We start from the raw sequence: 27,271 nt of genomic DNA, 5'->3' as shown, positions 1-27,271 counted from the left end.
ACTCACTTCAGATATCTTTACAGGACTAGGAACACTTTTGAAAGAGACAAGTGATACATGAAATAGATTATAAAATAATCTTTTTCCTGGATCAGTCCCATTCCTTCTTAATGAAATTTTTTCTTTAGTTTCTGTGTTCCTATAATTTTGTAACCAACAGAGTCTAACCTTAGATGTTTTTATTGGTGACTTCACTTTCCTTCTCTAGATTATAAGCTCTTTGAGGGCAGGGCTACATCTTGCTTGTTTTTGTGCTGCTTGTACCTAGCGGACCTACAACATGATTAATGTCGTATTAATGTTACAGTAAAATAAGTGCCGCTGTTTAAAATGACAGCATTATATTTTAGAGTTAGGAGGAGAACTAAAGTTCGTTTCATTCACAGAGAAGTTTCTGAGGCTTGTTCAAGTCAGCTATGGGGCTAGCACTGAGATCCTGTGCTCTCCTTTTTTGATCTTACTAGGAAATTTGATTTTGTAATGACTGATGGACATAAGGGCACAACAGGAAGGCAGCTCTCTAAAGGTCTCCACTGGACAAGTAGCCTCCTGGGTGGTACATCTGAGTCTGTGCAGAATATGACGGTCACAGTTGTGCAGACATGGCGACTGTGGGTACTGCCTGCAGTTGACCAATGGAATCCCAAAGATTCTGGCGTATTACAAGTTTTTTATTTAAGTGGTTAACAGGAATTTAAGCTTCAGTGTGGTCTGGATTTTTGAGATGTTTCAGAAGTTTTTTTTCCCCCCTCTTAATAATTAAAAAATATAAATGGATGTTTGAAATAATCACGTCTCATGAGATACCTTGGAAAAAACAGAACTAGTATCTCTGGCGCCCCCTGCTGCCAGTCAGTGTGTACTTGGGGAACTGGGCACTGCTCCACAGGGAGTAGGCTCAGCTTAGTGGCCCAGGAACTAGGAACTGGAGAGCCCTCATTCCTCATGGTTACAGTAATCTTGCGGAATATTTAAAATGCAGCGGATACGGACATCAGAATTCTATGGGGGTTTATGTTTACTGTGTGTGCAAAGTTCTTATTGCCACATGAATGTTTTGCATACACCCTATAGGAAACTTTTAACATTCATTGATGTGCGCTTAGTCGCTTCAGTCGTGTCCAACTCTCTGCGACTCTACGGACCATGGCCTGCCAGGTTCCTCTGTCCTTGGAATTCTTCGGGCAAGAATACCGGAGCGGGTTGCCATTTCCTTCTCCAGGATTAAATGATGTAGGGTTTGAAAAATGCCAGAATGGGAGGAAAAACTAAACTTCTTTATTTAGCAGGAGTTCAGGTTGTTTTCACATTTGTACTTCTGTGCCAACTCTTGGAGAGAAAGCGCCTTAGGGTGACCCCATGGGGTTAGGACTGGGTGGTGTCTTTCCTGGATATCTCACCCACTCATGCCCACATGCAGTTAAATGTCCATCTCAAGGGAGCAAGTGTCCTTTTCACACTCTAAATTGATGATTTAATATTTCTTACCTGACTTAGTGGCTGCGAAAGAGCTGGAGGAGCTGGAAATGTGGAAGAAACAGCAAAGGGTGAAGTCCATTAACCTACCGCCCATGACGCTAGGTAAGCCAGCAAGCCAGTTGCTTCAATGCAGAGGACAGGGCCGCCCAACGATCTGCCTAGCACCTTGCCCACGTCTGTCTTTCAGTGTCTGTTATAGGTCGTTGGGTCATTGTGCTGCTTGAAATGAAATGCATTTAAAGTCAAAACATACATTTAAAGTCAAAAGTATGCAGGTAGACTGTTGTTTCTGACTCTCTGCAAGTTGCAAACAGATGATGCCACAATTATGGGGGAATAAGAAGATGTCTTCATTGCCAAATAATTTACAGCCTCTTAGTTGATCAGCTCTGAAGAATTCTTACCTGGGACGTTGCATATGCCCTGTCATAGCTTTTACTCCCATCATGATTAGTGCTATCACAAGCATATTGATCATGGCAGTTCACTGGTTATGGGAGAAAAAATTGGAGGGTCAATTCCAATAGTAAGATGTCAGTGGGCTGGGAACATAGGGTAGGTATAAAGATAGTATCACCTGTGTTTTTATTTGCAAATAGAGACTTTTGGGCCTCTGGAGCACATGGCAGCGTGATAAATTGTCTGGTCTACCTCTGCCTGGTGTTTGACTCACTCAACAGGGAAGTCCTCTCATGCGAAGCGTTCACATCTTCTCTCTGCCAGCAGCAGCTGGGAGCTTAAAGGGCTGGACACACAGTTCCCACAGGTTTAGTTCGCACAAATGTGGTAGAATCAGGGGCCACTGACTCTCATAGTAGTTTGCAAGAAGTACTTCTTCCAAGATGTTGGTAAAAATAAGCTCATTTGGTGATTGTGTACAAGCAATAGCATTATCATTATCATCCCACTTTATTTCATGAACAGGGTTCATCTCATGTCACCTTTATGCTGAATAAGCTGCATTTGAAGGGTATAACCTGGAGGACAGCTCTGTCTTTCCTAACCGGCCCCCTCATACTAAATGGGTCTGTTTTTTCCTATATTCTTTGGATGAGATTAGATCTTTTTGGTCTTTCTCAAATAATAAAGTTGTCCAACTAATTCTAGGCATAAAACAGTATCTTTTCAGTAAGTTCAGCCCTAAATACTGGTCATGACTCTATTGCTAATAGAGATTAAAGCTTCTTCCTTGTTCCAGCCTGGGGCCTGCTTTCCTTTTTTTGCCAGGCCACATGGCATGTGGGATCTAGTTCCCCATAGGGGATCGAACCTGTGCCCTCTGCAGTGGAAGCGTAGAGTCCTAACCACTAGACCACCAGGGAATTCCCAGCCTATTTTGGATAGAAAGTTGGCAAAGGAAATGAGTGTGGCTGAATTTTTCTCTATTGATTCCTGTTTCTCTATTGATTCCTCCTCCTTGTGGGTCAAAGGAAGAAGATGAGCTTATGGTCTCTCTTGCACCGATCCCAGTTTCCTCAAGTTTTGGGATGTGTTTGCTGTGCATCTCAGCCCTGGGATTCCTTGAAGTTCTTCAGAGTCCCCCCTTTTCCCACCATCCATCTCTCACCTGGCTTTCCCTGATACCGACGACACTTTCCTGCTGGCAGTACCTGGCTTCACTGTTGGCTCCTGGTAGCTAGACTATCTTTGTAGAGCTCCATTGTACCTCTGGGTTGTCCACGTGGGCAAGTCCCTTTTGAGGTGGCTTTAGATGGGCATTCTCTTTCATGACAACCAGGTTGGGAGGGTGGGAAACACATGTGCACTCTTTGCACAGACTCTGGGAATACAGGCCATTTGCCCTGTGGCCACTTCTTCCTGATGACCAGTCTGACTAGCCCCCGAGGACAGCCATGTGCCTTCTGGCACTGTCTTTCCTAAGCATGGGTCCCTCAGGCTTTTGGGGACACAGCTTGAGCTCTTCAAATGATTTTCATTAAATCTCTCTTACTCACATTGAAGATGTGAAGATTCTTCCTTCCCCAAACACATACTCAGAGAAGATGAAATTCACAAAGACATCTTTTCTCTGATTTCTACCTCCCTTTGACCTAGCTAACCTCTTTCATAGGCTGAAAGTAGTTGCCAATTAATGTTCCCCAAACTGATTTTAAGTTACCCCCTTGCAGATCCTGCTTAGGGAGCCAAGCACTTACTTGCCTTGGGTATTTGGAGATGTTGGTGTCTATTGTCTTGGGGTCTTAACCAAAAATGATCAGGAGTTCTGGTATATGGTGTATCTAGGAATGGTCAAGAGAAAGAGGGCACCGAGTAGCAAAGAGTTCTAGCATGTATTAAACTTTGAGATGAGTTTTAAAGGAAAACCTTTAAATGCTTAGACATCTGATTTTCTCCATTTTTTAAATTCTCAACTTCGCCTCTATTCCTCTACCCCTTAAAATGTTGGAATGGTTCTAGGAGGTATTAAAAGTAGCTGTAACATTAGATATAAGCTTCAATAGGCCTCACTATTTCTTTCCTTAGGGCCAGGACCAAACAGGTGTTATAGATCTTTTGGGACTCAGAAGTCTCTATGGTGTCTTTAACTGTTCAATTCTAAAAACTATGATGAATGCAAATTGTTTTAATGCATCTTCTGTGTAAGTGAACCTTTCAGAGAGCTGACACTTTTAGTGACCAAAGCACCAGAGGATTATTTCAAAGGCATCTTTAAAATATGCACGCCAAGCTTGCATAAACACCGAGAACTCCCTAAACAGTAATTCTTAGATGATTGTCAAGCTGCAAGGATTTCTGGCCCCTGGCTGTTATAGATTTAAGAGAGAGAAGACGAATAATCTAACATCGATATTTTTTCTCTTGAATACATAAAGAAAGAACAATAAATAGTATGGATTGACCATTAATTTTACCTAGAATATTCCCATTGTACTTAAAAACTGGGTTATAAAGACTGTATACTTGTCTCATGGCAAGACCTCTCAGGATTTCCTGAGCTTTGCTACTTGAATATAGGGCAGTAGAATCAAAAGAAGAAAAACATTGGAAATATCATTGACTATCATCTTTATTAGGTTAAGAAATGGTCATACCCTAGCAGGAAGAATGTTCTAGAATTTCCAAAGCACTATTTCTTATTTAGCATGGACCTTCAGGTGTGATTTCAGTCTATGTAAAAACTTGAATACCTACATGACTGAAAAACCCTCATAGCATTGTCCTCTTATTGGGGGAATGTGGCCTTATCTTTCTTTTATGCAATTACTATTGTTTAATGTCTCACTTAAAAAAATTGGTTAAGTTACCGAATCAAATTTGGGTCTGCTTGCCCCTGTGCAGTAAAGCTAGTCTACTAACACAGCTTTGTGAAGTCAAGTGCAGTGTTTATTGTAAGGCATCAGCCAAGGAGTTGGAGACAAATAGTGCTTAGAAAACTTGAACTTCCCGATGGGTTTCAAGAAAGCATTTCTAAAGGCCAGGTGAGGGAGGGGAGTCACAGAGCATATGATCGGACTGTGCACAATTCTAACTGGTTGATGGTGAGATCCTAGGACTGTATCACAGGGGTTATAACATTATCAATCCTTAGGCTCCAGTGGGCTTGGGGGCTACATGCTGTAATCACACAGTTAACTTCTTCCGTTTTTAGCATCTATAAAACAACTCAGGAAAATATACATCGGATACTGTATTATCTAGGTACTTCAGAGGGGAGCTAAAGTAGAGGATATGAGGACATGAGAGAAGGTTCTATCCTGGGGTCTTCCTCAGGGGTCTTGCCCAGTTACAATTTCCCCCTTTTCTTTGAGACTCCTTAAGCTTGAGAACAGGTGTTGGACAAAAAAGGGAATAATTGTTTTGGATGGAGAGGTTAATCATAAACTCAGCAGAGGAACTAGGTTTTAGGGGGACTCAATTTCAGTTAGGCCCTTATTTCCAGTGGTGTGAAAATGTTAAAGAAACATGTGGTGTAGACTTATCATGTATTTAATTAGTCTTTGATGGCTGACATTTCAGTTTAACATTCATGTTTCACCTTTGTGACTTTTTTCCTTAGGGGGAAGCCAGTCAGAGGCTGAAGTCAGGCGGAGACAACAGCTTCAACTGATACAATCTAAATACCAGAAGAAGGTCAGAATTCATCTCTCTTAGCTTAAATTTGGCAAGAAATTAGAGTACCAGCACTTTCAAAATAACCATGAAATAACACAGTAACTTTACCAAAAAGCATAAAACCTGGAAACGAATTGCCGAAGAAAATCTCAAAAATCAAAGAAATCGAGATGTGAGAAGTGAAGGGATAAATACTGTGAATTCTCACTCAAGCTGTGTATCAGTCAGTGGGACCTTCATAAGGGAATTTCCCCCACCTCAACCCCAGTTTAAGTCTCTATTGTGGTTTGAATATTTGATTCCAGGAGCATAGATTTGTTTACTTCATTCCAGTCATGAAAGCATGAAAGTAGTATGAAAAAACCAATGATTTTTTTTTTTTTAACAAGGAACTCAGGTGGTTTTTTTTTTGGTTTTTGGTTGTACCATGCAGCATGCAGTTCCCCAACAAGGGATTGAATCCGCGTCCCTTGCATTGCAAGGCAGACTCTTAACCACTGGACTGCCAAGGAAGTCCCTGAAGTCTGAGTTAAATACTAAGGAAAAATTACCTGCCCTTTCTTCTCCCTAACCTGGGCTGGTGGTGGGGGTGGTTTGGGGCTGGGGAGACAGAGAAACAGATATCAAGGTAGAAACACAGAGAAATTTCATGGGCAGGAGATATAGCTTGACCATTTTCTGTGATCTAAGTAGCCTGCAGAACCAACCTATAATCATGGTATGCTATAGCAAAAACAATACTGTAATTTGCCTTTCATCATAATTTTGTGTTCCAGGGGTTCAGGCGGAAAAATAGTAACTGCTTTTTGTCCTCTGTAATCTCAATACAATTTAGCTAAAAAGAGAAGAATGTGTAAGAATCAAGAAGGAAGCTGAAGAAGCTGAAGTCCAAAAAATGAGGGCAGCTCAGAGAGAGAAGGTAGGAACTGGTGAAGATGGTAAGCTAACATTTACCTAGGGCTTCTGATGTGCCAGGTTCCCACACTGTTCATATACAAAGTGTTTAATCCTCACAATAACCTATGAAGTATATAATGTTCTTGTTGTCCAAGTTTGCAAATGAAACTGACAGTTCAGTTGCTCAGTCATGTCCGACTCTTGGTGACCCCATGGAGAGAGGATCAGATAACTTGCCCAAGGACTCACAGCCAGTAAATAGAAGAAGTAGGATTCAAATCCAAACTGACCCATCTCAGAGCTAGTGTTACTGTTTTTCTTAAGTAATTTTATTTTCTTTATCGGCCGTACCGCACGGCATATGGGATCTTAGTTGCCCGACCAGGAATCAAACTCATGCCTGCTCCATTAGAAGCATGGAGTTTTAACCACTGGACCACCAGGGAAGTCCCAGATCTGGAGTTCATTATCTTCACACTCTCTCACCTCCTCAGGCGGGTGGTCAAAAGAGCAGCTGTGTATTTGGCCAGAAGGCACAGCTACTAGTAACGATGGCTGCCAGTGGTACACCATCATGTTTATGTACAAATATTGAACTTTCCAGGCTGATTGTTAAACAGGTGAACATGTCTTTCTCACTGGTAAAAAGTATGCATTTGCATTTCAGTATTAGTGATATGATCTAGTTTAAATCTCAAAGTGATGTTTTTAGTTTAGATCTTCTTTCTGGGGCTTGGGGGGGAAAGCCTCTTGAAGACGCTCATTCGTCAGAGAAGGAAGAATGTACGGTTCTTCTATCTGCCTCCTCCTTCTCCCATGCCCCATGAAGTCCTAAGCTGTCATAGGCTTTAAGTGTTGGAGGTTTGGGGGCAAGAGGTTGACTGATGATACTAGTGACCAAATATGATATCTGCTGCATGTATAAGTCATGAAAACACAATTCTTTTTCCTGTTGTCTCTTTCTTTATCTTTCTCTCTCTCTCTCTCTCTTTTTTTTCCCTCTTAAAGATTGAGTGTTGGTCAAAACTTAAACCTGGTTACCAAGCAATAGATACTTTTACTAGTTAGAGTTAACAAAGGCCAAAGCAGATGGCTTATAGAATGCACAAGAACATGAGTCTTTTCTTTCGCCAGGGAGCTCTATACCTGGCTGGAGAGCAGCCTGTCTTTCTTGGAAGGTGTCCTCTTGTGTTGTGTGACCCTGGACAGGCCCCGACCTCTCTCTGAGCTATTCCTGTAATGTGAGTCTGTAAGCTCCACCTCCTCTGTCCCCAAGGCCGGGAACATGTGTAGACATAGAAATGCTACATCTGTAGAGATGTAGGCTCTGGGGTAGAAATAAGACTGGACATATACACAAGGAATTGAAATGAAATGCTGGTGGTATTAAAAAAAGAGTATAGGCACTTTGTTTACTAAATTTGATTCAGCAATTCACTTCCAAGTCATTAGCTATTACACCTTCATTGAAAAGATTCTCATAGTAATTCTTTTTAAAACCTATCTCTCTCTCTCTCACTTCCTCTCTATTCCTCACTCTTTTCCATTCAAGGCCGCCCCCCACCCCCTTTCCTCCTTCAGAGGAAGGTTTACACTTCAGTCTCAAGATTGTAAAGGAGGTATTCTCTTTATATAGCATAGTCTTTCTGCATTTCAGGTCAAACTAAGAAAATCATCAAATAATCACCAGGAACTAATTAAGAGGCTTGCAGATCCTGAAGAATTGTGTTGTGAACTCTTATTCTAAAAGCAATTTACTAGTTGTCATTTAATACCCATAACTGGCTGGCTTGTGGGTCATTTATAGCTCATTTCTTCGTGGTTCAAATAATGTACTGTATACTATTCAGAAATGTTAGTGGCCGAAACAGTTTTCCTTAACACTGAGTAAAAGCAGCATTCCCTCCTTGCTAAGTTAGACCATACCACTAGATGTACAGCAATCATTAACTACAACAGTCTCAACTGAATTGGCTTTTCTAAAATGATAACTATAATGATTATTGGTATGAATTTGTCTAAGAGTAAGAGATGGGGAGAGAGAGTTGATGTATAGATCTTTGCCATTCAAAACGCAGTTTTTGAACCAGCGGCCTTAGAATATCACTTATTAGAAATGCAGGAACTTCCCTGGTGGTCCAGTGGTTAACAACCTGCCTTGCAATGGAGAGGATCAAGATTTGATCCCTGGTAGGATAATTAAGGGGCTTTCCTGGTGGCTCAGCTGTAAACAATCTGCCTGCAGTGCAGGAGACTCGGGTTCAATCCCTGGGTCGAGAAGATCCTATGGAAGAGGGCATGGGAACCCACTCCAGTATTAGTTGCCTGGAGAATACCATGGACAGAGGAGCCTTGGCGAGCTACAGTCCATGGGGTTGCAAAGAGTCGGACCCAATTGAAGTGACTGAGCATGCACACAGGATAACTAAGATCCATGTACCACAGAGCAGCTGAGCCCAGGTGCCATAACTAGAGAGGCTGTTCACTGCAATGAAGATCCTGATGCTGCAACTAAGACCCAATGAAGCCAAAGAAATAAATATAAAAGAAAAAAAGAAATGCAGAATCTCAAAGCCCACCCCAGACCTTCTGAAACAGAACTGGCATTTTAACAAGCTCCCCAGGTGGTTCTTATGTACATCCTGGTTTGAGAAGCATTCATCTAAACTGCCTTGAGAGAGACGGGGCCGCCCATTCTGGCCCCTCCACAGACTTGACTTCTCCGGCTAATTGGCTCAACTGCCAACCTGACCTAGTTTTTCCTACTGCATATAAATCTGTGGCTTTCATACTAAATGTGAGCCTATTTAGTAGCTTGTGTCAGATAAAAGAAAAATGGACATTAGCCATCTCGAAATGGCATGCTTCACATTGCCAGTGTGAAAATGGCCAAGGGAAGCGATAATGGCTGTGCTTATGGAGCACTTATTCTTTAAAATGCACAGCAAACACACACACAGACACCAGCATACAAAACACCACCCTCCTCCCCAGGCACATGGCGGCTGTCTAGGAGCCACAAGCCAAGGAGAATCCAAGCAGCCTGTTGCCACCCAAGGAGTTCCAGCTTGGCCCATTGGTCTTAACACCCCCGTGACCTTTATTTTGTCCTCTCCCGGGAGGGTCACTGGGCTTCCCAGGTGGCACTAGTGGTAAAGAACCTGTCTGCCAATGCAGGAGACGTAAGAGACGCAGGTTTGATCCCTGGGTTGGGAAGATCCCCAGGAGGAGGGCATGGCAGCCCACTCCAGTATTGTTGCCTGGGAAATCCCATGGACAGAGGAGCCTGGCGGGCTATAGTCCATGGTGTTGCAAAGAGTCGGACACAACTGAAGCTACTTAGCACACATCCACGCAGGAGGGTCACCCAGGAACACGGGGTCTCTTTCTGATTGGTCATCACCTGTGTGTGAGTGCGGGGGGAGTAAACTGTGTTCCCTGTATCCTTAATAAGCACAAAGGTATGAAAGGCAGCCAGTCCTTTAGCATCTGGTCATGTCATTGGTCGGAGAAGGCAATGGCACCCCACTCCAGTACTCTTGCCTGGAAAATCCCATGGACGGAGGAGCCTGGTAGGCTGTAGTCCATGGGGTTGCTAAGAGTCAGACATGACTGAGCGACTTCACTTTCACTTTTCCTGTTCATGCACTGGAGAAGGAAATGGCAACCCACTCCAGTATTCTTGCCTGGAGAATCCCAGGGATGGCGGAGCCTGGTGGGCTGCCGTCTATGGGGTCGCACAGAGTCGGACACGACTGAAGCGACTTAGCAGCAGCAGCAGCATGTCATTGGTGTCCGGGAGGAGTTAATCCTGGGGGCTCAGGGGAACTTAGGACAGGGCACCAGGATGCTTCAGGTAAACTTGCATTCCCTATACGAGAGGATGTTGATGATGTGTGCTCTTCCAGTGGTGTACCAGGACCTCCTTATACTGGCTCATGACAGTGGATTGTTATATTTTTGTGAGTTAGTTGACTTCATGTTGGTAGATTGAAACTGATCATGAGGGGTTATTTTCACCACTGGAATCAATAAATGCTACAAATCAACCACCCCTCCCCTCCTTGCTAGAGCTAGGTATTAAAATTTATCAGCACACCACTGCTTCACCCTAAAGGAAATAAGACCTCCCCCCCTCTCTCCCATTCTAAAACCAAGCCTCAGAGGGCTAGTGGGGGGCAAAAATTCTGTGAATTATCTGGCATGTTATGTATCTGATTTGAAAGTGTATTCCAGGCAGAATAACGCCCCCTCCCCTGCTCTTCCACATTCTAATCCCTAGAACCTAGGAAGATGTGATGTTATGTGGCAAAGAGGAATTCAGTTTGCAGGTGGAATTAGGTTACTAGTCAACTTACATTCAAATAGGGAGAATAGCCTGCATTATTCAGGTGGGTCCAGTGTAATCATGAGGTTCCTTAAATTGGGAAGAGGGATGCAGAAAATTGAGAGCATGAAGATATAGAGCAGGAGAAAGATTTAGCCTGCTATTGCTGGCTTGAAGACAGAAGAAGGCCCCTGGATAGGAGACTACACCTATACGTAGGAGCTACAAAACCATAGCATGGTACCCCTAATTCTATACTGACCACACAGATGACTGGCACTTAGGATAGCAGAACATACAAATAGATGTGATTTCTGGAAACAGAGTTCTTATCGTAGGGGTAGAAAGAAGTAAAAACTCAGCTGTAGTCTTTGGAGGGCACTCATATTGCTAGCGGAGAAGGCAATGGCACCCCACTCCAGTACTCTTGCCTGGAAAATCCCATGGACGGAGGAGCCTGGTAGGCTGCAGTCCATGGGGTCGCGAAGAGTCGGACACAACTAAGCGACTTCACTTTCACTTTTCACTTTCATGCATTGGAGAAAGAAATGGCAACCCACTCCAGTGTTCTTGCCTGGAGAATCCCGGGGACGGCGGAGCCTGGTGGGCTGCCGTCTATAGGGTCGCACACAGTTGGACATGACTGAAGCAACTTAGCAGCAGCAGCAGCAGCATATTGCTAGCTACCTGAAAGCCTTGTGGACATGACAGCTGGTACTGGAATCTGCTAATTTCCCTCAACCTCAGTATATTGTTTGAGCCCCATGAGCCCCATTTTGGACTTCTGATCTCCAGAACTGTAAGATTATTAACAAATTTACATTGTTTTAAGCCACTAAGTTTATAGTTGGTATAGCACCAACAGAAAGCTAATACAATCCATGTGGTTATATAGTGTATTAATTTCCCTTCTTGGAAATCTATATGGAAGAGAAAATATCTCTAAAATATTAGTGCATCAGTAAAATACAGTCCTTGAAAAAAATAAAACAGCATAACACGTGCAAGTACTTGCTTTGTCACTGATCTCAGCATGGTAGACAGTTTTCAGGAACTGTCATAGCAAGCCTTTCGCCCAAATGCAGTGCCATGGAAAGAAACCTCCACCACACTTTCCCCTCATAATCACATTGATGAATTAAATAATAATTTGATTTTTTTCAGACTTTCATAATGCCCACAAACTTAAAAAATAAAAATCTCCAAGTCCACGTCAAAGACCTTCTTTACCTCTTGGATTTATCGTATTCTGCTTTTGATCAACACCTGTTTGAAATTACTTAACACTTAAATTACTTTTAAGTGCTATATAGTTTACGAATATTTTCATTCGATTCTCCCAACTTCTTAGAGCATCAGGATGTCAAGAGAGGGCAAGAAACCAACTAGAAATCTGAGTGGCAAACGAAACCTTTCTTTGCTGTTTCCAATAAACTATTAAGTCATAAAGCTGATGAAGTTATGTGGAGCCCTAGAGGTCATGGTATTTTCTATAGACACCAAAAAGCATCATTAGTTAGTTTTAATGCAAAAAGTGAGGTAGGAACTACTTCATACCTACTTCAAAAGGAGTAAGTCAAGGCTGTATACTGCCACCCTGCTTATTTAACTTATATGCAGAGTACATCATGAGAAACGCTGGGCTGGATGAAGCACAAGCTGGAATCAAGATTGCTCGGAAAAATATCAATAACCTTAGATATGCAGATGACACCACCCTTATGGCAGAAAGTAAAGAGTAACTAAAGAGCCTCTTGATGAAAGTGAAAGAGGAGAGTGAAAAAAGTTGGCTTAAAGTTCAACATTCAGAAAACTAAGATCATCGCATCTGGTCCCATCACTTCATGGCAAATAGATGGGGAAACAGTGGAAACAGTGTCAGACTTTATTTTTCTGGGCTCCAAAATCACTGCAGATGATGATTGCAGCCATGAAATTAAAAGACGCTTACTCCTTGGAAGGAAAGTTATGACCAACCTAGATAGCATGTTAAAAAGCAGAGACATTACTTTGTCAGCAAAGGTCCATCTAGTCAGGGCTATGGTTTTTCCAGTAGTCATCTATGGACGGGAGAGTTGGACTGTGAAGAAAGCTGAGCGCCGAAGAATTGATGCTTTTGAACTGTGGAGTTGGAGAAGACTCGAGAGTCCTTGGACTGCAAGGAGATCCAACCAGTCCATCCTAAAGGAGATCAGTCCTGGGTGTTCACTGGAAGGCCTGATGCTGAAGCTGAAACTCTAACACTTTGGCCACCTCACGCGAAGAGTTGACTCATTGCAAAAGACTCTGATGCTGGGAAGGACTGGGGGCAGGAGGAGAAGGGGACGACAGAGGATGAGATGGCTGGATGGCATCACTGACTCGATGGACATGAGTGTGAGCAAGCTCCGGGAGTTGGTGATGGACAGGGAGGCCTGGCGTGCTACGATTCATGGGGTTGCAAAGAGTCGGACATGACTGAGCAACTGAACTGAACTGAACTTCATTTTCTGTTAGCGTAGAAAACAAGGTCTGCATTAGGTGCAGAGATGCATCCAGATACATGTTTTTAAGGATTCACACCCATAGCTTATTTCTAGGAATCAAATAGTAGCAAGGGCTAATGACTTTAGAACAATTTTAGGGTTAAAACTCAACATCAAGGTAATTGTTCAAATACTGCTTTTAAAAATTGGGAAGAGTTTCCATTTCTGAAAACTTTCAAGGAACAAAACAAAACTTTTAAGTTTTTCCCAGAAATATGGTTCCTACATCATGCATTTCTTTGTGCATGACCCAGCGTGGGCATTAAGCCTCTGACTGTTGAAATGCAGTAGGGTCCCATTAATTGACCCCATTAATTAACACATAATGTTGGGATGTTAATGATATCTCTGAAATGCAGATATAGGACTAAAAATGTAAGCTGTTCGTTTATGCTTCACTTTCCTTATCTGTAATGAAGTGTGTGTGTGTGTTAGTCACTCAGTGATGTCCGACCGACCCTTTGCAACCATGGACTGTAGCCCACCAGGCTCCTCTGTCCATGGAATTCTCCAGGCAAGAATACTGGAATGGGTTGCCATTTCCTGCTCCAGGGGATCTCCCCGACCCAGGCATCCAACTCACATCTCCTGTGTCTCCTGCATTGCAGGCAGATTCTTTACCCGCTGAGCCATCGGGGAAGCCACTATCTGTAAAATGGGTATAATAATATAATAATGGGACTGGTGGGATTAAAGGATACAATACCTGCAGATCCCTTTGTATTGAATACCATGGACAGTGCTAAGTAAGCACTGAATAAGGTGCCCTGACCTAACTATTGTTTGTAAACAAGCACCCTATCTCATTTGACTCTCTTATCATTTTTTAAAATATTTATTTATTTGGCTGAGTCGGGTCTTAGTTGCGGCACGTGGCTCTCCCGTTGCAGTGCATGGACTCTAGTTGCAGGGTGTGTGTGTGTGTGTGGGGGGTGCTCAGTCGTTGTGGCACCTGTGCTTAGTTGCTCCGAGGCAGGTAGGATCTTAGGTCTCCAGTCAGGGATTGAACCCACAGTCACCTGTATTGCAGGGCAGAGTCTTAAATAACCCCTGGACCATCTGGTAAGTCCCTGCCTCTACTGCCGTATCAACCTCTCGTGTGGATGGCAGACAGGATTTTTATTTTACACATGAACTGGATCGGCTTAATCATTTTCACTAAGCTCACATGAACTGGGTTGCTGGAGAAAAAACACACTTGGCTCCTCTTCTCACAGAAATTGTTGGGCTTCCCTCTCAGCTGGGTCTTTAATCATCCCCAGAGCACAGCATTTTCCTTTGCAGTCTAGGCTCATCTCTAATTATCAGCGTCTTTCTCCCTTATCCTCATTTTTCATTTTCAACACATGACCTCAGTTCCACCATCTCGGAAATAAAGACCATGAGGCTGAAAGTCTCTATATTTTCCTGTTTCCTTACTCTTTCTTTGCTGTTTCTATGCCCACCTCATCTCGGGAGGAATAAGAAACGGCTTTTCCTTGTTGCCGTGATGGATTCTCCCACTGTGCTTCCCATCCCATCCCATCCTGCCTCCCTCGTCCTCAGGAACCTTGTTCCTCCGTTGGTTAAGGCTCCTTTTCTCTTGTAGCTTCCTTGTTTGTTTTTCTCTCTTGGGGTATAATCATACTCAAATCTCTCACCTTGAAAGCAAATTGTCTCTATCCTGCCTTGCTTTCAACTCCTCCCTCCCAAGCATCACAGCTCAGCTTCTTGAAAGTCTTTCCTGCCCCACTGGATTCCCACATGCCAGTCTGTAGACCAACTCCTATCAATCATCTGAACTGCTCCCCTCCAAAATCTGTTTTAAGTGATGCTCCCCAGGTGATTTGCTGAGCTCAGCTGGCTTTTAGGAACTTACCTTCTTTGAGTCCTCACCTTTACTTGCTCCTTGGTTGGCCAAATTTGACTTCAGTCTCTAATAAATCATTGGTATGGATCTAGCTATGATCACCAGTGGAGCTTAGTTGAAAAATCCAGTGGAGACTCTTCAGCTCCTAATTTATTTAAACTGTTTGTAATATTGTATCTATTGAGCACTCTGTCCTTCAAATTCTCCCCTTCTGCATTTCCTCTGGACCCTGTTCTCTGCTTGTTTTTCTACTGATGTTCTATCAGGTCCCTCCCATTCATCTTCTCATTGCCCTGTGCTGCCATATTCCTGGGTGAAAGCCCCCACCTTTCCATGTCTGAATTTTGCTTGTGCTGATGATTTGTGAAAGCCACATCTCCGGACTGTATTCCTGAATCGCAGAACATTTATTTTACTGTATGCTTGCTATTCCTTTCTAGACGTGCCACAGTATATCTCAAATACAAATGAGCATACTCCTAACACGTTCAAAACTGATCTCATATTCATTCTGATGCTCTTAAATCATAGGCACCTGTAATCTTCCCCCTTTTTTGACTCATCTTATAGTAATATGGATTTCCCAGGTGGCACAGAGGTAAAGAATCTGCCTGCCAATGCAGGAGGTGCAAGAGATGTGAGTTTGATCCCTGGGTTGGGAAGATCCCTTGGAGAAGGAAATGGCAACCTACTCCAGTATTCTTGCCTGGAAATTTCCATGGACCGAGGAACCAGGCAGGCTATAGTCCATGAGGTTGCAAAGAGTCTGACAGGACTGAGCACGCGCGCGCGCACACACACACACACACACACACACACATTAATATAGCCCACCTCCCATATTTCCTTTTTACTCTCCTCTTATTTCTGTCTCCTACATTTTCCCAGAGTTTGTCCTTTCTTTTATGTCTGTGTTGTCTTAATTTGGGACTCATAATTTTATGATGTAGATTGTGAGGACCACACCATTGGTTTTTATATTTGTGGTCCTTTCTGTGTCTTATCCTTCATGTTGCTTTCAGGATTAACTGCTTACTATCCTGCTTAAAATAACACAATGGCTCATCATTGCCTTAAGGGAAGTCCAAACTCCTTTACTTGGCATATAAATTTCTTTATAATTGCCCCTTCCTGCTTTCTCAATCTTATCTTACACCCATCTCATACAAACTTCTTTGAATTTATCTATAAGCTTCTTGGGGTTCCCTGAACTGATATATTCTCTTCTGCCTTTCGGTATTGGAAATACATGTTATAAAAATGCTCTTTTCCTATTCAGGGCCATAACTAGCCCACCATTGCCTTTGTGCAATTTAGAAACAGATGCTTCATCCAGGCAGTCAGTTCTGTGGGTGCTCAGATTGTCACAAAGGTGACAGATGGTACCTTTGTGAGAAATAGAGAAAGATACGTCTGCCATGCTGAAGCCCCCTATGCTGGGATGCAAAGCTTCGGGAGCTGAATGCTGCCTCTATTTTAGCCCTTCGGACCTCTCTGGTAGTCCCCTGGGAAGTAAGGGACTCATACAGTGGAAGGCAGCATCCTGCTCCCATCACCCCCTTTTCCTCCTGTGAAGTTCTTGTTTAATACTGGTCTCCATCTAGAGTTTTTATCTCTCACTAGATCCATGGTTCTTATCCTTTTATTTGGTCATCAACCCCTAGGGAAATCTGAAGAAAGAAAGCTATGAACTCATTCACCATAAAACTGAGCATACTCCTATCAGATACCTAATTCATGAACCCAAGGTTAGAAACCACGTTCCAAATGTTATTCAAATTTTGGCTAACACCGACTCTACCCCTAACCCAAGACAGGGCCTGCCACATAGAAGGCACGGAATGAATGTTTATGGGAACTGTTGAAAGCATTTCTCCAACAGGCCAGTTCTGTGCTTTTTTCTTTATATTCATACTGCTGCTGCTGCTGCCGCTAAGTCGCTTCAGTCGTCTCCGACTCTGTGCGACCCCATAGATGGCAGCCCACCAGGCTCCCCCGTCCCTGAGATTCTCCAGGTAAGAACACTGGAGTGGGTTGCCATTTCCTTCTCCAATGCATGAAAGTGAAAAGGGAAAGTGAAGTCGCTCAGTTGTTTCCGACTCCTAGGAGACCCCATGGACAGCAGCCTACCAGGCTCCTCCATCCATGGGATTTTCCAGGCAAGAATACTGGAGTGGGGTGCCATTGCCTTCTCCGTATATTCATACTACAGATTTGCAAACCTCTATTCCCTAATATATTTTACACTTTGCCATCATGGCTTTCTTATCTATGGTCCCAGCTAACTTCTCGAATTTTCCAGAGTAGGCACTGCTCTGTTTATATCTGTATTCTCAGCATCTAACAGAACACAGAATGGAGCATATATTGGCATTTGATGAACATTTACTGAATGCATGGGATTCAGTGATAGTAAATGATTTGCTTAAGGTCACTCAGTGATGGTGAACCTAGAACTGACTCCATAATTTTTTCTTCTGGACCTCATGTTCTTAGATATTTTACATTTTGCTTTTGTATAGGCATGTGTAAGTATGGTTGAGTGACTCCTTAACTCATTGTTAAATGGAAAGAAAGAAAGAGTCTGACTAAATCTAAGTATTTGGATTAGTGGCTCAGTGGCAAAGAATCTGCCTGCCAAGCAGGAGACATGGGTTTGATCCCTGGGTTGGGAAGATCCCCTGGAGAAGGAAATGGCAACCCACTCCAGTATTCTTGCCTGGAGAATCCCATGGACAGAGGAGCCTGGCGGGCTACAGTCCATGGGGTCGCAAAGAGTCAGACACGGCTTGGTGACTGAACAACACAAAACAACTAAACAACTACCACAGTGGTAGGTATTGAATACTCAAATGCTCTAGAATGTTGAAAAATACTTCTCCACCAACTCTTCAGGGATAAACAGACCTTTGTTGGATAGAATTCAGCTACTGGGTAACTATTTCTGTGAGCTGAGTACAGTGACAATCTATTAGTGAAGAGATGAGAGTCCATGTTCCAGTTTCTGACCTTGCTGAAGGAACCCAGCCTTGGTCTCTAGATGCCTGTGTGGCTTTCTCACTGTTCTCTCAGTTGCATTCCTAGTTTTGGTTTGATCAATACCTCCTGCTTGCTTGCTGTCTTTTAACTCTTGGCCCCCTTTTCTTCCCCTGGAGATGTGGCTGCTGCTACTGCTGCTAAGTCGCTTCAGTTGTGTCCGACTCTGTGCGACCCTATAGACGGCAGCCCACCAGGCCCCCCCGTCCCTGGGATTCTCCAGGCAAGAACACTGGAGTGGGTTGCCATTTCCTTCTCCAATGCATGAAAGTGAAAAGTGAAAGTGAAGTTGCTCAGTCATGCCCGACTCTTCGCGACCGCATGGACTGCAGCCTACCAGGCTCCTCCGCCCATGGGATTTTCCAGGCAAGAGTACTGGAGTGGGTTGCCACTGCCTTCTCCGCTGGAGATGTGGGGAGCTCATCAAAATTGACCACTTTTGCTCTCATGAGTCATGATTTTTTTTCTAGATTGAGATCATGTTTATTCCGTTTCCTTCCTAGAACTGTTTCATTAATAACCCCATTGCCTTGTATTATAACTGATGCTTTCAGATTGTAGTAAATTTTCCTTATGGTTTTTTTTTTTTCCTGAAACTGAAATCATTCATTTTACCTTTCAAGATGGGATAAATAAATAGTTCTGTGAGAATGAAGACTTCCACGGAAATGAACAATGTTTTCCCCCTTTGGAAAATGGAACTAAGCTTATGTTAGAGTTTGGAAGTGATGATTTCCATATTCCCTTTTCACAGGTCTTCCCAGTGGACAAGTCTATTGTTTTTTTATTAAAGCAAATAAAAGATGGTTGACATTAAAACTTCAAATCTCTCCTGTGTTGTAGAACTTGTCTCAACTCCCCATTAAATTTGCTGTCTAGGAAGTCTACTTGTTTTTCATAAGCAAATTTAAAAAATGACAGTTGTATCATAGTAAAAAAAAAATAAGCAAGTGTTTCTGGGTTATTAAGTTGGATTAAAATATGTCAGAGCCATGGTGACAGTAATATCACAGTAATATCAAATGTGAAATTCTTTAGACTCTCCAAACAACTAATTAAAAAAAAGGAGAAGAGTATTTAAGCAATGGCTTATTTTGGACATTTGCTGTTCTGTCTCTCAACAGCTTTAAGTGTCTGATTCTAAGTCAGAAGGGAATTGAATTGGCTTATTGAAAATTGTTTCCTAAATGCTTTATCAGGATATAGAGTAAGATATGTAGTATAAACTATTTAACCATATATATATATACACACATATATATATTTATATGAACTATTAAACCATTTATCATCATTTTCATTTAACATGAGTGGTATGGATATTTTATGTTTTCCCTAGAACATTTTGAAAACATTGCTTAAGATAGAAATATTGCTATCATCTGAACTAAGATTAAAAATATGAAATACTGATTTTTTTGATTATACCCATCAAGCTGGGAGAGGGGGACCATGGAAAGAACTTGGGGCTTCTGGCTTTCAGTGTAGGGCCCAAAAGTTGTGAGAGGGGTGTCATCTTCGCAGCCCTGCGAGGCACCATGATGGATTATGGAGGCCACTAGAACCTAAAGATTTTGGACCTTGGGTAATTTTAACATCATGATTCTGCTTAGTTCAGTTCAGTTCAATTCAGTTCAGTCATGTCCGACTCTTTGCGACCCCATGGACTGCAGCACTCCAGGCCTCCCTGTCCCTCGCCAACTCCCGGAGTTTACTCAAACTCATGTCCATTGAGTTGGTGATGCCATCCAACCATCTCATCCTCTGTTGTCCCCTTTTCCTCCTGCCTTCAATCTTTCCCAGCATCAGGGTCTTTTCAAATGAGTCAGTTCTTCACATCAGGTGGTCCAAGTATTGGAGTTTCAGCTTCAGCATCAGTCCTTCCAATGAATATTCAGGACTGATTTCCTTTAGGATGGACTGTTTGGATCTCCTTGCAGTCCAAGGGACTCTCAAGAGTCTTCTCCAACACCACAGTTCAAAAGCATCAATTCTTTGGCACTCAGCTTTCTTTATCGTCCAACTCTCACATCCGTACATAACCACTGGAAAAACCATAGCCTTGACTAGACAGACCTTTGTTGGCATAGTAATGTCTCTGCTCTTTAATATGCTGTCTACGTTGGTCATAACTTGTCTTCCAAGTAGCAAGCGTCTTTTAATTTCATGGCTGCAGTCACCATCTGCAGTGATTTTGGAGCCTAAAACATAAAGTCTCTCACTGTTTCTATTGTTTTCCCATCTATTTGCCATGAAGTGATGGGACTGGATGCCATGATCTTAGTTTTCTGAATGTTGAGTTTTAAGCCAACATTTTCACCTAAAGCTTCCTTAAAAGACAATATTTTGTTACTTGCAATTTCAGAGCAACAAATTAGAGGAGAAAAAAAGACTTCAAGAAAACCTCAGGAGAGAAACTTTTATTAGAGAGCATCAGCAATAGTAAGTTTGTTTTCAGAACTTTGTACCTTTTACAGAGATATTGTTCATTGTGCTTTTAAATTCCAGGTGATGGTAACTGTTTAAAATATCTGGTAATGAATTCTTGGCTATTAATTATGTAATTGAACTCTAAAAGTGAGGTTCTAAGTTTGGAGACATCTATACTCACCAAAGTTGTGGTTAGTAGTCAACAGATTAGAAAGAATACTGCTAAGTTTGAAAAATTCCATATTCTAAATAACTTGGAGGGCTTGATTTTTTGGTAATCCAGGTTAGTTTTGATTATGAAGACTTCCGAAACACCAATATAAGCAAGATGCTGTTTGAAATGAAGTACCTAAGCAGAATCTAACTAGGGATTTAGCTAATGGACTGAGGACTTATATTTTTGTAAACAAGATTTGAGAAATAATTTCACAGTTATCAGCAAAGCTCCAATTGATGGTCATCCATCAAGGTACTTTTTCCATTGTGACTTGGGAATCACAGCAGCTAATGTGTATAGGGCAACCACAATGTGCTTTATGATAAGTTTGTGTCCCAGCTCTAAGTAACACCGCCTAAAAGAACAGACAAAATCGAAGAGCCGTATTTTTTTCCCTAGATTAATACCAAATATTGTAGAATTAAAACCAAGCAGATCTGGGTTCAAAATGCTAGCTCCATTCTCCAGCTGTGACCTTGGACAAACTGCTAAACTTCTTGAAACCTCAGTAGTTTTGTTTTTTCCCTAATAGGGTTAGTAATATCCCATCAGCCATTTGTAAGGATTAAATAAAATACATAAATGGTATACAAGTGATTTCATTTTATGGGGACTTGATAAGTAACTTTGTACAGAGAGAGCTTCTTGTTGAATGAGATCAGAAAACTCATTTTGTTGAGACTGTGTAGAGATTTTTGGTCGCACCAGAGCTAGACATTGGCCTCCCACTTTCAGATGGATTGTTCTGACTGCTTCCTCTTATCTGTTCCCATCGTTATACCTCATTTTCAGAATTTAAGCTTGTTCGCATGTTGGTGTGAGCATATGTGACACCCTAAAGTGTATTCCTCTTCTCAGTACAGCCCTCTCTGGTTTTCTCATTCCACTGAAATTTTCCTGCCTCTGTTGTAAGCAACAACTCCTTGCTTTAAGACTCAGGTTGGAATGCAAAATATGTTTCTCAATATTTCACTTTGCCCCTTGTCAAATGGGGTGCTTTGCCTCTGCTACCCAGGCCAGGTAAAAAGTGGGAGATGGAATGGGGTTGGGTGGAAGTGCTAATGAATGGCGTTATCTTTCCGCACTTTTGTTTTAAGGCAGGGAAGGGGTAAGGAAGCTGGTGTGAAGCTAAACACCAAGAGAAGTTGACTGTCCTAGAGATTGAGGGAGGCAGGCAATAGATTTGGGTTAATGTATTGTGGCCTCTGCCTTCTTTGGTAGATAATGGATGAGAGTTGATTTCTTGGCCAATCGGAGGAGTTGAAGGAGACACAGGGAATCCATGGGGGCATGTTGCCTGGAGATCATAAGAAAGTATTTTAGTATTGTGATGTATTGTAATACATAATAAAATGTATTTATCCTGTGGCATCCTCCTTTCACACTGGAAAAGGGAAGACCTTCTCACTGTGAGGAGTCATAGGTACAGGACTAGTAAAACAAGCCCATCCTCTGCAAAGTTTTAACACTATAAGGTGAAGGATAAGAGATTCTTAGAGTTTTAGAGGATGTGGGAAATTGTGTCATCAAACCTTTTTTATTTTTCCTAGTCCTCCAGCTTCTTGAGTTTGTGTTTTACTAAATATTAGAGATCATCCTTTTTCTGTAATGAAAAAATAATTCTACCCTAAGCCACCTCACACACTATCAGTGGAGCTGAATTCAATTTCATGCACATTTCACTCTTGCTTTCTTATGCTTATCGTAAAAGTCCCGGTTAACCAGGGAAAAGAGAAATTGGCTGAAAATGAGAAGTATCTCAAATTGATTTTTAAAGCCTATTGAGAAACACAAGAAGTATATGTGTGTGTGTTTTAAGTATATTTTGTTTTGAAGTGCTTTCGAAATTAAAAGGCTAGTAGCTAATGAAATGAATGACCATTATATAGCTAGAAATATGAAAGAAACTTCTTGGAAAACATGGATCCTCTGTATAACAAGCCTTTATGATGTTTTCTTAGAATCAATTTATGGTGGAGAAACTGAATAGGAGAGCTGTTAGGATTTTTTTTTTTTTTTTTAACATTTTTTTAGCTGCACCAGGTCTTTGTTGCAGCACAGGGGATTTTTGACCTCCGTGGTGGCACGCAGGATCTTTAGTTGCAGCATGTGGGATCTTCGTTTCCTGACCAGAGATCAAACCTGGGCCCCCTGCATTGGGAGCATGGAGTCTTAGCCCCTGGACCACCAGGGAAGTCTCCCCTGAGCTGTTAGAATTTTAACAGCACAAAGTCTTCACTAGACCAACCAGGCTGTTCCCTATTGCATCCTCTCACCCCAAAATTAGATTCTTCTGAAGGTGTTCAAATGAAGGATCACAAAATAGAAACACAAATAAGAAATATTTTCAACGCCATGATATGTGTGATTCAACTATCAGACTGGGAGTGGTGTTCTTTGTTTTGTTTTCTGTAGAGAAGGGCAACCATGGACTTGAGCAGACTGTAACTCCAAGTTGCTGGAGAAAAAGCTCCTGATAGTATCCTGGGGCACCACCATGGGAATCTTAATGTGCTCTTTCTTACCACCTTGTTCCAGGCTTGTTCATTTGCTTCTGATTATTTTTAGTGTTGTCAATTATTTAGCTAACAGGCAGAAAACTAGGCTTTTATTGACATCCAAAGGGACTCTCCTGAGTATAATAATGAAGGCAGTTTATTGAATGCCTGTGAGGTTGCTTTCTAATTGTACACATTAATCTGCCCATGCAAGCTGGCTGAAAATACACAAGCAGATTGCACATGCAGATGGAGCGCACGGGATGGCTTTTATGAAAGGACCTCTGGAATGTACTTCTGCGGTACTGTCTTTTCCTTAACAATCGAACGACTGTGACTATTTCAATTGGCGGCTGAGAACAGACCAGATTAATGGTGCATCAAGTCTGCTATTCTGGCTGGGGACAGACTCAGATTTCACGGTGGAGAGTTAGTTCTAGGATTCTTGAGCATGAAAGTGAAGGGTAGAAATAGGCTTCTAACCTTGGCATAGTTTTCATCATTATTTTACTCTGTCATTCTTTACTGCTTATAAAGGGTGAAATGTGATTTTTCAGGATTTTTTTTTTTTTTAATGAATCAGTAGTACTGGTAGATTTAAGGATTTGAAGTAACAGTTAATAAACCTGTGTGTGTGTTGTTATAATCAAAGAAAGGATGTTGTGATTTAGATTTTTCAAATTTCAGCATTTTAAATTTAAATGGTAATTTATTTTGAGTCATAGTCATCTTTCTAACCATGTGGCTTTTGGATGGATGTCAAGACAGGTTTGAATTTGGAGACTACATAATGAGTTATGGGGGCTAGGGTAAGGTGTGAATGGGGCAATCAGATGCATTTTGGGTGCAGGTGCTAGGAAAAACAGTGCTTTCATAAAGATTTGCTGGAGAAATGAGAATTGTGTGTGTTTGAAGCATTTATAATTTTAATTCCTATCTAATAATCATTTAATATAATAGATTATACATTTGTATAGTTTTAAAAATGTAGAAAATGCTTGGCTCTTTTAAAATGCTATTTCAAAGTAATAAGCTGCTATACTATTGAGAACTTATGGTATTTCAGCCATATTAGGCATATTATATACCTTTTTCATTTAATTTTTAGATCAATCCTATTAGAGATATATCATCTTTATTTTATAGGTGGAGGGATTGCATAATTTAAATTCTACCCTTCACTTTCATGCTCAAGAATCCTAGAACTGACTCTCCACTGTGCAATTTGAGCCCACCCCCTAAGTCACAGATGCAGTGAATGATGCAGTCCAATCTTGGTCCTGAAATTTGGAGGACTAGGGAAAAGGAGTATTTTAGACGTATGGTCAGGAACATCTGGCTAGGGGTGGGTGATAAGTACTGTAGCTCCATGGCGTGGGGTGGGGGTGCTATGCAGAAGACTATAGGTCAGTTCAGAGATAAAGACTTGGGTAAAATTGACTTCTGATTCTTCCAAGGAAGATCTAAATTTTGCCTGCAGGAGGCAAAAGAAAAACCTAGGAATGATGTCTGCTTTCTCTGATTTTCCTCACACGTGAATGACATCCTCCTCCAGGTCTCACATGGGATTAATTCCACAGTTAAGCTTACTGCTTACTGTAGGGTGCATGGGCTTTTGTGAACTCTCCTGGCTGGACTCAATATTCAATATTTCTAGGGGAGAAGGGGCTCGGTTCCTTTTTTTTTTTTTAAGTTATTTATTTGTTTATTTATTTTTGGCTACATTGGGTCTTCGCTGCTGTGTGCTGACTTTCTTTAGTTGCACAAGCAGGGGCTCCAGTTGCAGTGTGCAGGCTTCTCATTGTGGTGGCTTCTCTTGTTGTGGGGTGCAGGCCCTAGGGCCTGCAGGCTTTGGTAGCTGTGGTGCCCTGGGGCTCTAGAGCACAGGCTCAGTAGCTGTGGCACCCGGGCTTAGTTGCTCCACAGCATGTGGCATCTTCCCAGACTAGGGATTGAACCATGTCCCCTGCATTGGCAGGTGGATTCTTAACCACTGGACCACCAGGGAAGTCCAGGGCTCAGTTCTTAAAACCTTAGTTGGAAAAGCGTTTGGAACCAAGCTCATTCCCAAATAGGACCTTCTTTTTCCTACATTGCCAAGCATCACCATGCACTCCACCTGCCGATGGTAATGTTGGGAAGTTTTCTTCATTTCTGCCATTGGAGCCATGCATCTCTTTTACTTCCATTTGAATGGTAGTGTGATTAGTTCCTAGGAGGCACATCTTCATCTGTTTTAGTTTCTTAGAGCCAGGGATCCAGGCAGGTCTGCTGAATATGCATACTTAGGTTCCAAGTTTGTCTTCTAATATGCTCACAAAACTTCTAATGCCCTTCATGGGAGCTTCCAAAGGACACTTAAGGGCCAAACTGATCCCTTATCCATATGGTAGGCTTACATCCAACCTCACATTTTATAATCTAAGTAAGGTGAACCAAAAGTCATCCTATTCATAACTTTCTATATTATGCTAATGAAGTGAACTTATAGATACCAAAAAGACTGATAGGATTTGGGCCTGTGCCAGGTGAAGTGGGAGAGGGTTTGAGAAGACAAGGCGACAAGGCTTTGTTCTGGGTTGGCTGTTATCAATAAGCAGGAGTAATAGTGATTCGGTATCAAGTAGCTTTTAAGAAACTTTTAATTTTATAGTGGAGTACAGTTGATTAACAATGTTGTGTTAATTTCAGGGGTATAGCAAAGTAGGTATCAGATATGTTATTTAAAAGGAGGGAAGAGCAGAGTGAGACTAATACTGTAATTGATTAATAAGCAGCAGTCTCTATCATTTGCCAAAATATTGGGGGTTTAGTTTAATAGTCATTTTTATAGTTTAGACACAGTTCATACATTTTTCTTTGTTCAGCCATGTCATGGAGCAGTCTTATTTTTTCATAAGCCATAAAGTGACCTCCTCTGAGACTGATGTTGTATGAAATTACTTTCAACAGGAGAAGACCAAGGCTTAGCTATGAGTGCCAGGCCAGCTCCTGGATGTTAGGAACAGCTTCTGTCTTTCTTAGGATGTGATTAATAATTGGTAAAAAACAAAAATTGACGGGCCATTTACTTACAAAATAGTTTCACTTAAGTATCTCATCACTGTAACGTCATACCATCAGTGCTCCCCTCTTGGGAGGGTGTATCTGGGACCAGACTGCCTGCCTGGTCTCAAAATTTAACTTCTCTCCTAACATTTTTAATCTCTCTGCTTTATTGTTTTTGGCTGCAAGGCATGTGGGATCTTAGTTCCCCAACGAGAGCTTGAATCCCATCCCCTTCCAGTGGAAGCGCCAACTCTTAACTACTGTACAAACAGGAAATTCCTGTTTAACCTTGTTGAGCCTCGGTTTCCTCATATATAGCATGGGCTGGGGCTAATACTTGCTAAATCAAAAGAAGATTAATCAGTATAAACCATGTAAGAAATCAGACATAGTACTTGGAGGGAGAAGGTGGAGTATAAAGGAACTGCAAACAAGAACAGCAGAGGAAGAAGTAAGAGAGAGACCAGGTGATTCTGGCCTTTACCTGCAAGGGTAGAGCCTAAGAACTTCTAGACCAGAGATTCACTAAGAAGGCCCCAGGGCCTGGAAAGAACTCCTGGTAAACATACTATGCCTGGGGGAATATGCACCATCCCCAGCCCTATCCTGGAGACAAGCTACCTGCATAGCTAGCCAATTTATCACTTCTGTATGAATTCTAAGATATTTACTTAAAAATGTCACCCACAAAATGAACTCTGATCAAATCAATAAGGAATCCAAGAAAGAAGAAGAGATATCAGAACAATTGTGAATAAAGAAGACAATGACATTTATAGTCAAATACATGATTAACTTTTTTCTTTTTCATTGTTAAGAATCAACATGATCAAATTAAAATCATGCAGGGCTTCAGTGCTAGATGAGGCATATGGACAGAAGAGAGAAGGA

At 41.9% G+C, this 27,271-nt stretch overlaps 1 protein-coding gene across 2 annotated transcripts in view; it reads left to right on the top strand.

Moving 5' to 3' along the window:
• Nucleotides 1-27,271, top strand: part of EPSTI1 (epithelial stromal interaction 1) — a 96,238-nt gene that overhangs the window by 21,137 nt on the left and 47,830 nt on the right. For both annotated transcript variants that reach the window (XM_081550851.1, XM_081550853.1), the window contains exons 3-6: nucleotides 1,498-1,581; nucleotides 5,498-5,571; nucleotides 6,389-6,472; nucleotides 20,553-20,629. In XM_081550851.1, coding sequence (XP_081406977.1) covers nucleotides 1,498-1,581; nucleotides 5,498-5,571; nucleotides 6,389-6,472; nucleotides 20,553-20,629 — 319 coding nt within the window. The remainder of the gene's footprint in view (nucleotides 1-1,497; nucleotides 1,582-5,497; nucleotides 5,572-6,388; nucleotides 6,473-20,552; nucleotides 20,630-27,271) is intronic.

This window comes from Giraffa tippelskirchi, chromosome 12 (assembly GCF_054371585.1).
Source record: "Giraffa tippelskirchi isolate mGirTip1 chromosome 12, T2T-mGirTip1v1.2.pri, whole genome shotgun sequence".
In the NCBI taxonomy this organism is placed as follows: domain Eukaryota; kingdom Metazoa; phylum Chordata; class Mammalia; order Artiodactyla; family Giraffidae; genus Giraffa; species Giraffa tippelskirchi.
Note: the sequence above shows the minus strand (reverse complement) of the source record. Positions and strands in the feature narration are given on the sequence as shown.